Below are 15,421 nucleotides of genomic sequence, written 5' to 3' on the forward strand. Positions count from 1 at the left end.
CAGCGCTTCAAACTCTCAAGCACCTCAGTTGAGAGAGTTGATTCCCTTCCACACTGCTGACAGAGGGAAAGGACTTTCATTCAAAGGCAACACCATTTAAATGTTCGTGCAGCACGCATTTATTAACGTGAGTGTTTTGAGATATGTGGTGAGATGGACTGTCTCTGACTGGGACTCGTTTGTGACGCAGTTCACATTGATTGTCCCAGACACAAACGCTATTGACTGATCCATTCATCCATCCATCCATCCATCCTTAATGTAAGGGTGTTAACTTATATTTGTGAATCAATGTCTTGGAATAAGTCTCAAAAGTTATTAAAGTGTAAATTACAGATATAAAATGGCCAGTGTCATTCCGTGTACTGTATTGTGAGCTTACAAAACAGTGTATAATTTATTTGTGCATTTTGTTATGAGTAATTGTGAGAATCTTTGACGCTGTTAACTGTATTAGTGAAATAATAATGAGTGACTAATTCAGACAGTTGATTTGTTCTCTCGACAGCGGCGTACAACATATTTAGTTGGACTTTAATTTTGCCAGCTATACATATCTTACATACTTTATCCTGATATTTAGTGAGAGCTGGCATGGGCAACTGACAGATGACAGATTGCTTGCCCCCCTTTTTCTCCTCTTCCCTGCCCCACCCCACCCACTAAGGCCCTTGTTCTCACAGCTGTCCACACCCAGATGAGTTGCATTTTTCAAAATGGTTGTGAGGCAGACTTGAGCTGAAGAGGAGTGTTTCAGGACCCTTTATGCTCCTCCAAGGCTCATACAGGGGAAAGACCATCAATAGCATCGAGTGCTCTGTTTGTTGCAGATGACAGCGAACAGAGCGCAAATTCACTTTGTAGCATGAGGTACATACAGAGTACATACTTATTTAATAAGATAGCAGGCTTTTGCAGTTTTATAATCACTTTGAGTCACGTAGCACCTGGCTGTTTCAGACTGAAAAGCAACCGTCATCACAAAGAAACACTTCAAAATAAAAGCTCCGTCAAAATAAAAGCTACATTTAAATGAAAAAAAAAAAAAAAAAAAGTATGACAGAAATATACACTACCGGTCAAAAGTTTTGAAACACTTACTCCCTCTTTATTATAATTTCTTTTTTTTTTTTTTTTTTTTTCACATTTTAGAATAATAGTAAAGTCATCAAAACTATGGAATAACATAAATGGAACTATGGGAATTATTTTGTGACTGAACAAAATCCAAAATAAATCAAAACTGTGTTATATTTTAGCATCTTCAAAGTAGTCATCCTTTGCCTAGAATTTGCAGACATGTACTCTTGACATTTTCTCAACCAACTTCTTGAGGTATCACCCTGGGATGCTTTTTAAACAGTATTGAAGGAGTTCCCATCTATGTTGGGCACTTATTGGCTGCTTTTCTTTATTATTTGATCCAAATCTTTTTCTTTTTTAATAAAATGTTAGTTTTATAATGAAATAAATGAATATGGTGGCACAATTATATTTTTGTCTACAAAACTAATTTCAAACATTTAAGCATACGCCTTCAGATCAAAAGATTTTTAAGATCATGAGAAACATTTCAGTCAAGTGTTTCAAAACTTTTGACCGGTAGTGTATCACTATTGTAAAGTCATGTATTACAACTACTATTAATAATAATAAATCAATGGTAATTGTATTATATTTAAGCAATATCTCACATTTTGGATTGTGCTGTGAGGTTCTGTATAAACAGTAAGCACTTCATTTGATAAAAAAAATAATACAATATTATGTTGAAAATTAATTATTTTTCATTTGATTAAAGTTTTAATTAATTTATTTAAACCCCATTTTGATGATAAAATTGAAATAATCTGTTGATATGGAGTTAAGAAATAAAAAAAATAAAATAAAACTTTCAGAAAGAAAGTATCGGTACTCGTACTCGTTCTCAAAAATATTGTACTGGGACATCCCTACTATTTTGTTAATAAGAGGTCATGAGGTAAAAAACTGCATGTACTATAAAATTATTATATCAGAATTGTGATTTTTTTAAAATATTTTTTAAATAGAATAAATTGATGAATTACATTGATTAATTATTATATTTATTTTATAGATAACATAAATAATAGATCAATTATGGCAAGTCACATTACAGGACACTGTTAAAACTGTTTTTATTACAGTTTGTTTCTTAGTACAGTCTACAGTTTATACTCATAAGTTTGTAAGATCTTAGTACAGAGCTTGAGGCGAATCTGTGCCACATCTGATATTAATGAGCTACGGGAATATGAAGTATCAGCCACAGGGTGTCGCATTTGAGGAGGTACAGTATCTACTGTTTCAAATATACATGCAATTTGCAATATATTTGCAAATGCATTATATTATTCAGATTTAAACTTCAGTTAACTCAGTCTCTTATTGATGCTAGTTTTCTTCTTAAAATAGAACACAATTGAACCAATTTATTTTGTTTTTCAATTCAACTATGTAATGTAAGATAAATGAGAGAGAGTTTTTCCTTTTTCATGTTAATTTATCCTCTGAACAAAATGTCCTTGGAAATAAAACCCAAGGAATTGCCATCTTATTAAAATTTCCAGTTCAATTTTCCACTCGAGTAGCACATATAACGACTCGGCTCAGTTCATTTCCACTCGGTACTGATATAAAGTTTCAAAAGTCATAGAAAAGTGACCTATATTTCCCCCCAAAACATAAGTAGAACACACCAAAAATATTGTGTGGGAAATGAAGTTTCACATGAAGCTATCTTATTGCAAATTACACAGCAATGTTTTTAATATGCTGTATAACAAGTTTTCTGTGGAGTGCAGGTTAAGGTTTCAATAATGCACCAAACAAGTGAAAAAATTGCCAGCAGCTTACAATAATGCAGCAACTTACAAAATTGGTTATCCAGAAATATTTTTAATTCATCTATTCAGAACAGCAGGACACTGTTGGCCATATGTTGGCAACATGTCTGCTCACACACAAGAATGGCTCATTTGCAATTTTTTGCTTGTTTGGCACAGAGAGATAGGGAAATAAATCAAGTCTGTGGTGAGGTGCCAGCGTTGGCTTTTAGTTAGAGCACACTAACAATAACTGCCTGTTAAAGACCCCAATAGTTAAGAAGATTCAGGAAGTGCATTTCAACCTCATCTGTCTGCGTAAAAAAAAGACCAAACTGTGAAATGTTTGGCATCTTTTGTAGCGGCAGCATGGATATAATAACTGAATCTGCTGGCAAGACAGAATAGTGACAACACTAAATGCAACATGTTCAACACTATGTTCCAAACCTTAGTGAGCTTCCTCAATTTCTACTTCCTACATAGACAGCTGCTTTCTAAGGTAGTAAAATAGAGCCTGTACTGGTTTGAAACTGAATCCATACATGCAGCAATTCCAGTAATGGTCAGTCAGAAGTGCCACACAAACATTTTGGGTTGTTTCTCACCAAAACTTACCATATGCCTTCAGAAGACTTGGAATATGACTCAGGAGTTTTTGAGTCTTTTTTAATCTTTAAAGTGAGTTACTATCAACAGCCATTTTACTGAAGTCAGTAATTCAATAATATCACCTGAGTTATATATGTAATTAGGGTGACATTCCCTAATGAAAATCAACCAAGGCTTTACTATAGTAACCATAGTTTTACCATGACTTTTATAGTAAAACTGTAGGAACCACAAAATTAACCATGGATACAACAGTCATGGTTACTACAAACTATATTACTAGTAAAATCATTGGTTACTATATGGATACTACAGTATTACTTGGGTAAAACCATGGCAAACTGTATAAAAACCAGCCAAATAAATAAATAAATAAATAAACAACATGGTTACTACAGTCATTGTTACTACAACATTACTACAGTACAACTATGGTTAAATTTAGTAAGGGTTAAACAAATACGATGAGAACATTAAATTGTATAAATACCAACATAAATACTAATAAACTACAAAATGCCCTATTTTATATAACTGAATTAAAATATAGTGATAAACAGCAGCAATACACTTAATATTTTGCTTAAAAAAAGATGGCAAAGTCCCTTTAAGAGTGTGTGGGGCTCAAGTGAATCAGTGAATCATTTATGTGAACTAGTTAATTTACATGAACCGTCCGAAAGAACCAACTCACTAAAATTAATCAGAGTTCCTAATGCTAAATATAATGGAAGTGTTTATTTTAACCGGTTCATTTACATGAACTGTCAGTCTGAAAGAACCGATTCACTTAAATTATTTGGTTTTCCCAGTGCAACATGAGAGGGAGAGGACGGTTTAGGTGAGTGTGTTTGATTACTCCCTCGGTTCCATTGCAATGTTCACAATACAATGTGACAAATGTAGCTTTTTGTGACATTACAGCACTACTCGTTGGAAAATGTAGATCGTTACTGGAAAAGCTACACTATTATAAAATAGTGGAACTACTGTCACGCTACTGAAAAATTTAGTTAAGTTAGCAGCATCGCTACTTTTATTTAAAGGGATAGCTCACCAAAAAATTTAAATTCTCTAATCATTTACTCACCCTCATGCCATCCCTGATGTGGATGATTTTATTTTTTCTGCAGAACACAAATGAAGATTTTTAGAAGACTGTCTCAGCTCTGTAGGTCCATACAATGCAAGTGAATGGTGGCCAAAATTTTGAAGATCCAAAATCACATAATGGCAGCATAAAAGTAATCCACAACACTCCAATGGATAAATCCATATCTTCAGTAGTGATATGATAAGTGTGGGTGAGAAACAGATCAATATTTTTCTTGGCGATTTGCATTCTTTCTGCATATTGCCACCTTCTGGGCAGGGAGGTGGATGTAAAGTAAAAATGGACTTAAATATTTATCTGTTTCTCACCCACACCTATAAAATCGCTTCTGAAGATATGTATTTAAAGGGTCACAACACCCCCGTTTCAGCACAGTTGAGCTCTCGCCACATTTTTAAATGATGCACTCAAAGTGGGTGTGGTCAGCAGCGGAGTGAGGGAAGAAGGGGGAGTGAACCCAACAACTGTCAGATCCAGTCACTCAGTTTTATTTAATACGCAAATAAATGCCAAGCCATGTACTCTGTATTGAAAATATGTTAATGTTTTTTAAACTTTAATAACTTTTGAGACTTATTCCAAGACGATGATTTACAAATATAAGTGCTTATATCAGTTAACACACTTACATTAAGGATGGATGGATGGATGGATCATGGATGGATTTGTGTCTGGGACAATCAAAGTAATCTGCATCTCTAATGAGTCCCAGTAAGAGACACCGCACATCACCACATATCTCAAAACACTTACGTTAATAAATGCATGCTGCGCAGACATTTGAAACGTGTTGCCTTTGAATGAAAGTCCTGTCCTGTCCCTCTGTCAGCAACGGTGGGGGGGGGGGGGATTTGCGTCACAGTACTATCAACTCTCTCAACTGACTGATGGCGCTTGAGAGTTTGAAGTGCTGGTCACATGCATGGCAAGGACTCGCTTATCACGCCTTCTCATGAATAATATCGAGAACACCTGTGACGTAGCTTTGCTGAAATTCAATGGAAAGCATAAACCAAGTACGTAATGACCTGTGACGTTGACTCGATGTTCATTTCAAACCCGGAAGATGAAAATAGCCCGAAAAATCCCTAAATTAACCCTTTCCCTCTTGAAATTAAAAATAACAAATTTGTACATTGTCTTCCCTTGTGTGCAAGACATATGTCCCTGTTTAAATCTCAAAAAAAGTGTTGTAGTGTTTCATGACCCTTTAACCACTGGAGCTTAAAAATGTTGGTACCCATTCATTTGCATTGTGAGGACCAACAGAGCTGAAATATTCTTCTAAAAATCTTTGTTTGTGTTCAGCAGAAGAAAGAAAGTCATACACATCTGGGATGGCATGAGGGTGAGTAAATGATGAGAGAATTTTCATTTTTGGCTGAAATGTCCTTTTAACTAGTCCCCAACACTGATAGTTTCATGCGTTCAAGAGAATATGATGACGTGAGAATTAAACGGCAGTGATAAACTCACCAGGTGTGCTGACAGGCTGTCTGGTGAAGGACACATTAAAAGAGGGCTCCTCACTGAGCGGAGAGGGATACATCCGTCTGCGAAGGAAAAAGCCTGCACCACAGCAAAAGAGCACGCCCATCATCAGCAACAGCCTATGGGAAAGAAGGAAGATCTGATTGACAAATTCTTCTAGAATCACCACCATTATCTATCAAAACAGAGATTCTTTTAGAATAAATTATCCAAATGTGATAGCGTTGTTTATTTGCACACTATGTTGTTTTGGCACACAATTCACTATAGAAATTATGCAAAGTAGGTAATTTTTGTGAACAAAGTGCAAACTACAATTAGCCTAATTTACATAGACAGGAGGCATGTTAGTTCTGAAAATAATGACAATGGATTAATTTCAATACGCATGCCACACCATCAAAATCATTTACTCACCTTTATGTCATTCCAGATTTGTATGAACACAAACACATTTTTTTAGAAGAATACTTTACAATGCAAGTGAATTGTGATCAAATTTTGAAGCTCCAAAAAGTACATAAAGACAGCATAAAAGTAATCCATAAGACTCCTGTGGTTTAATCCATGTCTTCTGAAGCAATGCAATCAGTTTTGGGTGAGAGCAGATGATTTCAAACTTGATTACACTTCCTAGTGCCATCTAGTGCTCTGCGCATGCATCAAGCTCTAGGAAGTGTAATCGAGCTTGAAATCATGATCATGCTTAGAGACTGCAATGGCAAAATGTACAGTGAAAAATGAGTTACATTATGGTCTGTTCTCCCCCAAAACAGATTAGATGGCTTAAGAAGACATGTATTAAACCAATTGAGTTGTATAAATTATTTTTATGCTGCCTTTATGTGCTTTTTGGAGCTTTAAAGTTTTGGTCACTATTCACTTGCATTGTATGGATCTACAGAGCTGAAATATTCTTCAAAAAATCTTTGTTTGTGTTCTACAGAAGAAAGAAAGTCATACACATCTGTTATGAGGGTGAGTAAATGAGAGAATTTTCATTTTTGTGTGAACTAACACTTTAAACTGGTTTGCGGGTGGTTTGTGAATAAGAAGAAGGTTTTTGCAGTGTAATTCAGAGGGCAAAAGTGGCACAACTGTTTTTTTTTCTTCTTTGAGCGTAAATCAGGGTCATGCATGAGCACTAATACCTATTTTTAGCACTTCTAGCTAAAGAAGTATATACCCCATATTCCCTCTTTTATGTGTCTTAGCCTTCATTAACTAAACTCACTGCCTTAAATCAGACAATTTAAAGACATGATGTGACCGAAGGAAAGCAATTCGTTTAAAGTGGCATCACTTGAATGGACACAGGGCATTGATTCAGAAGGGCAAACCAATGACCCTTGCTCTAAAGCGAGAGGTAGGTCTGAATAGTAATGCCGGAAGAGTGCTGATGTGAATATAAGCTTATGGGGAAAAACGAAATTACAAAATGAAGTTGATGCAATTAGAAATCTGTGTTGACACCTGAAGCCCATAAAAAGACCCAATATTCCTTTTGTTAGTGTCATTGGCAAAGTCATTGTGCCATAAGGGCGCAGATTCTTGTTGGATATGAAAAGTGAACTGCAAAGCAGCGCTATTTTCTTTCTGAAAGAAATAGATCTCACCTGGTCTCACAGAAAAACATCACTACACCTTCATTTTTGCAAAAGGATTTTTACGTGACTCGTTTTATGTATTACGTGCCTTTCATACAAATCACAAGAATGGCTAATTATTAGCAGAAATTATTTAGCAGAGATGGGCTACTTCTATTAAAATGAATGGAAGAAATTGGAACGGCAGCCAACAGTCAACGGATGTAAAAAGAAAGTCCCACCTTACACGTAAAAGATCCAATCACCTTTTAGATACAGGCATCACCTGTCAATCAACTCGACAACACGCATTAGCTATACAAGCCAAGAAATGTACGTTTTTTAGCATTATCTGAGGTAAAGAAGCACAATTAATGATTCCAGTGTTGTCAGATTTTAATGTTGATTTTAAATAAGTCGTAATCTTGACCAACCGTTTAGGAGATTTCGGTCTTTTCCATTTCAAGTAGATAGGAGCTGCACTGGCATGACTGGAAACCTCCCGAGAGCGTTCAAAAGATGGCCGACAGTGAACTGACTTGCTAGAAAGACTTTGGGCTTCATTTATGAAAATTTCATAAATATACGAAAGAATTGGGATTAATTTCCACTTAAAATGGAGCTTAAACATTTCCGCCAGATTCATGAACACTTCGTATTCCCAAGATTTGTTAGTACAACTTGTGTATGTTAGTGAATTCCAAACGTTCGTAAATAGAGCGCAAGTGCACATTCATTATCAATTATCATAATCCACACCCATGAAACGCCATATAAGGAAGGCTTGTATAGTAAATGAGAACAGGACGTTTTTAACATATATGCAAACAATAATAAAAATAAAATTTATTTTTAATGGAGTGCATTCACATCGTAAAATATTGATTTAGCAAACACTCGCATCTAAAAAGAAAGTGAGGAACTTACAGTCGACTTTGCTGTCATCAGAGGTTCTTTTATGAATTAAACAGTCTAAGAGGTCGATAAAAATGGTTTGACATGAAGCTTTAGTGTAAAAAATGTTCAGTTCATGCCGACAGGAGGATGTCCACCACCTTCTCTGGTTCAGTTGAGCACATTGCCAGCATCACTGGAGAAACTTCTCGAGTAAATCCAAGACTATACAGTGATATACTTTACTTGCAACAGGAACAATCTTCCAAGAAACTGATAGAATGGCGTAAGAAGATCTTTGACCAAAACACTGTAAGATATTACAGATATTAAAAGCTATGCGACAGTGTGTTGGCTTTTTCTTTTACTTGTATCAAAATGTAGTCATGTCAGTTTGTCTGAAAGAACACAACACGTTTGGATGTCTTACGCACGATTTACACGTGGTCGGGAACAGGTGTAAATTTTGTTTGTACCGACTAACGTTTTGAAAATACAAAGATTTTCATGAATCCGAAAATTAACTTCAGAGCAGCTTTATGAACGATTTACACAAAAATTCATTCTGCTTGTGTTTCATGAATGAGGCCCATTGTTATTAGTTCATAAACACTTACTTTTTGCTCTGTTTATTGCACAATGTTATCTTAACATCAAAACACTTTTCCTATAGCACATGACTCATAACTTATGACTTATTTGCATTACATAACCAACTACATTAACAAACTTGTTCAAGCCCAACCAAACTGCACGGTAGCCCGACTGATAGAGCGCTGCACTTGCGATGCAAAGGACGGGGTAGGAATAATGAAGAATACAGTTCTGGGAGGACATGAACTGAACGGTGAGTAAATGATGACAGAACTACTGGGGTATTTTTGAGTGAACTATTTTGGGTGATTTCATTAACTCATTAGCTATGCAAACAGTAAGTGTGTCTCGTCAATGCACAACATACAGTATTTGTGACCTATTGTCTTGGAATAATAAGACTGCTGCGATAAGCTACAGTGTGAGGTGTGAGGTGTTGACTGAACTACATCCTAACAAGCGTCACACTCTGGAAACCGTGCCAATTGTTCTCCATTTGTGTCCACATTAATTACTACTGATACAATAAAAAGGGAATTGAAATTAGACAATTTGCATGTTCCCATTCATAATCATTACATTTCAATGGGTTGTGTGGAATTGTTTTTAAAAATAGTACCTAAATTTAGCTTTCCTATTTTTATGTTTTTTGCATTTTCTGAGAAAACACAGAATTTGTTATGCAGGGACATTTTCCCTTTTCCCTTTTTTTTTTTTTTTTAACAATGGTTTGATTTTTCTGGCATCATATTTGAAGGAGTGGCATAATAATGTTTCTCTCTTTTTTGACCACATGGTTCAAAGAGTGTTAAGTTTCTGAGTCTTTTTATGAGCCTGTTGTACAGTCTTTATCAATATGTTATGATGTTTACACATATATCGGCCCTGCCAAGGTCAATAGTTGTCTGTTATTGGAAGAAAAACATAGTAATCAATTATTTATAGAAACAAATGTTTTAGGCACAAAACACAAGAATATTGGTTGAAAATACAGTAATGCACAGTAGTGTGGTGTGATAATATTTGCTAGCTAAGGCTGTCCTTAGGCATTTTTGCACTGATCTTCAACCCCAAAATGTCAATGTCACAGGTTTGACACAAAAGGTGTTTTGAAAGGGAAACATCATGTTTCATGTTTTGAAAAGTCAAATGTTATTTCGATTAGTTTGTTTCGATTATATTGTTTCACTTAAAGGAATTTTCCAGGTTCAATACAAGTTAAGCTCAATCGACAGCATTTGTTGCATAATGTTGATTACCACAAAACAAAAACAAAAACAAAAATTTTTGACTCATCCCTCTTTTTCTTTAACACTTTAAGCACTGAAGGTGTTTTTAAAGATTTCCTGTTTCAGTGGCATACCCAAAATTAAAGGCGTATAACTTGACAAAAAGAAAAACAAGGATCAAGTGTTTGGTATTATTGTAAAGAAAACTTTTCAGTTTTTTAATGATATAGATTATGATACATTCTGAACTCTCAGCCGAAGAAACTGCTGAAAAATCAAAACATTTACGGTCCATTTATTTTTAAGTTATAAGCAAAAACGCGGCATATAAGCAACACCAACATAATTGTCAAAGAAATATACTTTGGTATTACTCACTATATTTTTGTCTGTGAGTAAAACAAATATGATGGTTGTATTCTACTCTTTAAGATCTTTTCAACAACATATGACACAAGGCTATTTGAACAGATTGATGTTTTTACTGATTGCAAAAATATGTACAGTGCAAATTTTTTTTATACATTTTCAAAACCCAACACTTCTGATTTGTCTGCAAATTTCAAAGCACTTGTTCAGTTTTGGTCATAATGCCTACATGCACTATAATGTAAAGCCTCTAAGCTTTCAAACAATACCTATTTTGTGTTGGTCAAGACTGTAGTTATTAATATATTGATTTTTTTTTCGTGGTTAAAAAAAAAAAATCGAGGTTACAGTGAGCACTTACAATGAAAGTAATTTCTGGAGGGTTTAAAGGCAGAAATTTGAAGCTTATAATTTTATAAAAGCACTAACATTAATTCTGTTAAACTGTTAAAAGTTGTAATTGTAATTTTGTCACATAACATCGCCGAAGTTGTAAAATTGACTATAAATTTACACAGAAAAGGGTTATTAAGTGATTTTTACCACACTAAAATCATGTTAACATATATTGTTTATGTCTTGTGGCTATACTTTTGAAAAAGTGAGTATTTTAACGTTTATGAATTGGCCCCATTCGATTCCATTGTAAGTGCCTCATTGTAACCCAGATTTTTCCTTTTTTTTTTTTTTTTTTTTAAGAAAAGGAGGAATTACAAATACATTTTTCTAGTAATCAATACTATGCCACAAATGCGGTTGACTGAGATTAACTTGTAGTGAACCCAAAATATTCCTTTAATTGACTTTAATAATAATGCACACCAAAACTAATTAATAATATCAGAATTTACTCAGTTATCTATTAAAATTTTAAGTATATGAATTCCAAACTTGCTGTAAAGGGGTTGAAGGGGTTAACAGTTTAAGTATTTTAACTTTGAAAAACCCCTATTTGTTGACCACAGATATGAATATTGTGGGGAATGCATTAAATAAACAATAATAAAATATATATTTACCTGACATTTTCAGACACAAATGGCACCATTTCCTGTGAATGAGTGTACTGCTTTGCAAAAGAGGACAGTGAGAAAAAAAGTAAAAGAAAACCATAGTTCTTACCAGAAATACCACAGCCTCTGGATGGATAGGGCTCGGACACAGCAACGCGTCCCACAACAGTCCTCGTACGAGCGACATCTGTGGAGAAATAAAATGAGAGGTCAAAACTAAAAGATTGAAAGATGTTTGTATCTATTTTGAACAAAACTTTTGCAAGGATCCCGGGCCCTTCACAGAGAGCCAATATGATCTTGCATATGGAAAATAGGAGCAATGATTTGACAGATGAGGCAGCAGGGATTTAAAATGAAAATAAATCCACTGAACTGCTGATCCACTGAATACTAATACAATACGAAATGGAAGATAAATGAAAAACAGATCTCTTTTTGCTGAAATGTCCTTGTAGAACTTATGATGAAGTCATTAGAAGAAGAATTCTCTTTCCGCTAAGGCTCGTCTTATTTCACAATGATTACAGCATGTGCATGGACATATTTTGTGCAACCCGCTAATAAGCACTAAAAATTTTGCTAAATAATTAGCATCGACCATGCGAATTGACTGTTTTTTTTTTTTTTTTTTTTTGGAGGGCTCTTAAAAGCATGTAGTGTCTTGTGTGGGTGTACAGTATATTCTGTTTATATACCTAGCCATTGATTTTCAACATTTTCCAGTGTTATTCTTACTGAGTGCCAGAACTATTCACAATATATTCGAAAGTATGCCAATACGGCACCTACTTTTCCATTATTTCTATTTCTGCAGTCAGGTCAATAAAGTGAATTGGATTTTTCTATTTACGATTGCTCCAACTAGAGTAGACGTATTCTCTGTCTGTCTTCACTTTGACTAGTACTGGCCTCGTGGGGCAGTGGTGGCTCAGCAGCTAAGGCTCTGGGTCACTGATCAGAAGGTTGGGGGTTCAAGCCCCAGCACTGCCAAGTTGCCACTGTTGGGCCCTTGAGCAAGGCCCTTGACCCTATCTGCTCCAGGGGTGCCATATCATGGCTGACCCTGCACTCTGACCCCAGCTTAGCTGGGATATGTGAAAACAAGAATTTCACTGTATATGTGCAAATGTATAATGTGTGATAAATAAATAAAATTATTATAATGATTATAAATTATTATTTAAAAAAGTGTTGAGGGTCCAAAGGCAAATCCGATTGCTCATGCCATCTGATATCTCACTGGGCCCTTGGAGTCTTTTTTTATTTACTCACTATCAAATAATACATTTTTTAAAGGAAACATCTGTGTAGAGCTTATGATGTTCCTTGTGTACCAGTGCATTGTTTATACAAGGACATACTGCTGTTGCATGCTGATATTACCTGGTTTAAGAGAACTGATTAAATATGCCAAGAAGCATTAATTATTCAGCTTTTCTCAATTAAGCTATCCACAAATTGCCTTGTGCATCTTATCAGGAGAAATAACAAGCCTAGCATTGGTGCTGCTTGTAGCAATAAAAATAATATGAGATGCAGGAATTGCAACACACATTGAGGTCGCAGTGGCTTATCTAGATCTCTAATAAGAATGGTCTATGTCTTTGAGGTCTTGCAAATGGGATCACAGAGCATGCTAATGACCCTCATGGAGTAAAATGGACACAATGCTTTCATGCCATTAAAGGACAGGACATCCAATTTACAGTTTCCAGGACAACAGAATTAACCCTATTATATTTACATAGTAAGAGCTAGAGGTCGACCGATATACTGGTTTTGCCGATTAATCGGCACCGATAACAGATTTCTGGAACTAACGGTTATCAGCAAAAATCCACACCGATAGTTTTTCCCCGTTGCGTCCAGTGCTGGAGCGGCTGGGAAGGGACTGCTGTCGTTATACAGTATGAGAGTGTCCTCTAGAGGCGAAATAATAACTATCACTTCACTGATGCCTTGTGGTGTTTGTTTTGACATGTGAGACTTCACTCTGCATGGAGTGGAACACTTTAGATGCAGATTTAAAACATCAACAACGAAAAGGTATGTATACAGTATACTACAGTACACGTTGTCATATCATTATAAAGTAATTAATTTGTGGACAAGATGCTGCATTAGTAGAGAACAGCAGTATGTTTGAGGACGAGAGGCTGAGAGGACGCTAACATTAAAGCTAACATCAAGCGGTTAGAACAATGTGACAAAAATACACACAAGTCCTACCCAAATGTTTAAATGTCATGATTGTTATCAGACATCTATTGCCATCTATTTGCATTAGTTTATATCCAGCTGGTCACATTTATGCATTCATTAGCCAGCTAAGTTGCATATTTAAAGCTAGTGACGTGAGAAAGCAAATTAATATCTTCATGCAGCCGAGAGAAACGTATAAACAAATCAGAAACGCATCTGATTTCAATTCTACTTTTTTATCCTCACTGTAATACGATGACTTCAGATTGATCACATTCTTTAAAACTTTAAAAGCATAACGAGACACCTGCTTTCTGTTAAACTGTATTTGTTGTGCTGTGTCTCATTATGCTTTTAAAGTTCTTTATAATTAGACACAGCATCTAAAAAACAGAGCTCCTGCGCAAGACATTGAATAAACAAAAACAAAGGGAAACAAAGATGTTCATCTAGAAAAACAAATGGATGGTTGCAAAAAAGTTTGGTGTGAACAGCCCCTTACAGTTGGTGGAGGTCTTTGGCTGATGCATCTTGCTCTCTTATAAGCGTTTCTCAGATTAAGCTATGACTTGTTTAAATGCTTTGTCAGGAAAGATGTTCAACTTGGAAATGTGTGTCTGTCTCGAGATTCTCGCGTTCGGATCCAGTCTGTTGTGTTTCGTCTGTTTGAACAGCCCCTGGCCTGGGCTCATAGTCTCAGCTGCTTCACCACCGAGTTCAGCCGAATACCACTGCTATCTGTGAATATTGCTACCCTACATACAACTGTACTGAATAAAAATCAATGTGGTGTTTCACTGATATTATGAAGCTTGAGTCTGGAGTAGTAGGAATCAGTGCAAGTGTAACACCATGTGAACTGTCTATTGAAGCGTTTTCCCCTCTCATTTTACTTTTGACTGAACATTTGAGAATATGGGGTGACTAAAACTTTTTATTTATTTATTTTATGCACATTAGTTGAAAATGAAATGCTCTTTTTTAACAGCCAGAAATGTTATTTGCAGTAATATAACGGTGCTGAATGGTTTATTTATTTATTGTGCCGTCTTGTGGACTAAGGAAACAACGTCAATTTAAAAATCAGCTGACTTTAAAACTTGAATATTAGTTCATATATGTTGATAATTACATATTTATTTCATTTTAAAAAAGTACAATACATTTTCATGGTTCAGTCAGTACTGTTTATTTTTTTAATAAAGTTCAGCACTATTTTACTTTGAGTGTTATTTTTTCATTCAGTATCAATTTTAAAAACTATCGGTTGATTCATCGGTTGTCGGCAGGTACTGCCCAACTTAGGTATCGGTAAAATCCACTATCGGTCGACCTCTAGTGAGGGCTACTAGCTCTTAGACAAACAGCACCAAACTCTAGTCCATCTGTTGCCGGCATTAATTGTTCACTGTATATTTTTGTATTGTTTACCTTAAAAGTGAAGTATGTCATTTCTGTGCCATTAGCG

At 35.3% G+C, this 15,421-nt stretch overlaps 1 protein-coding gene across 1 annotated transcript in view; it reads right to left on the bottom strand.

Moving 5' to 3' along the window:
* Positions 1-15,421, bottom strand: part of vopp1b (VOPP1 WW domain binding protein b) — an 84,070-nt gene that overhangs the window by 5,134 nt on the left and 63,515 nt on the right. Inside the window, exons 3-4 of the mRNA XM_051682339.1 lie at positions 11,858-11,935; positions 6,049-6,182 (exon numbers count right to left, since the gene is read on the bottom strand). Coding sequence (XP_051538299.1) covers positions 6,049-6,182; positions 11,858-11,935 — 212 coding nt within the window. The remainder of the gene's footprint in view (positions 1-6,048; positions 6,183-11,857; positions 11,936-15,421) is intronic.

Source organism: Myxocyprinus asiaticus, chromosome 41 (assembly GCF_019703515.2).
Source record: "Myxocyprinus asiaticus isolate MX2 ecotype Aquarium Trade chromosome 41, UBuf_Myxa_2, whole genome shotgun sequence".
Taxonomy (NCBI): domain Eukaryota; kingdom Metazoa; phylum Chordata; class Actinopteri; order Cypriniformes; family Catostomidae; genus Myxocyprinus; species Myxocyprinus asiaticus.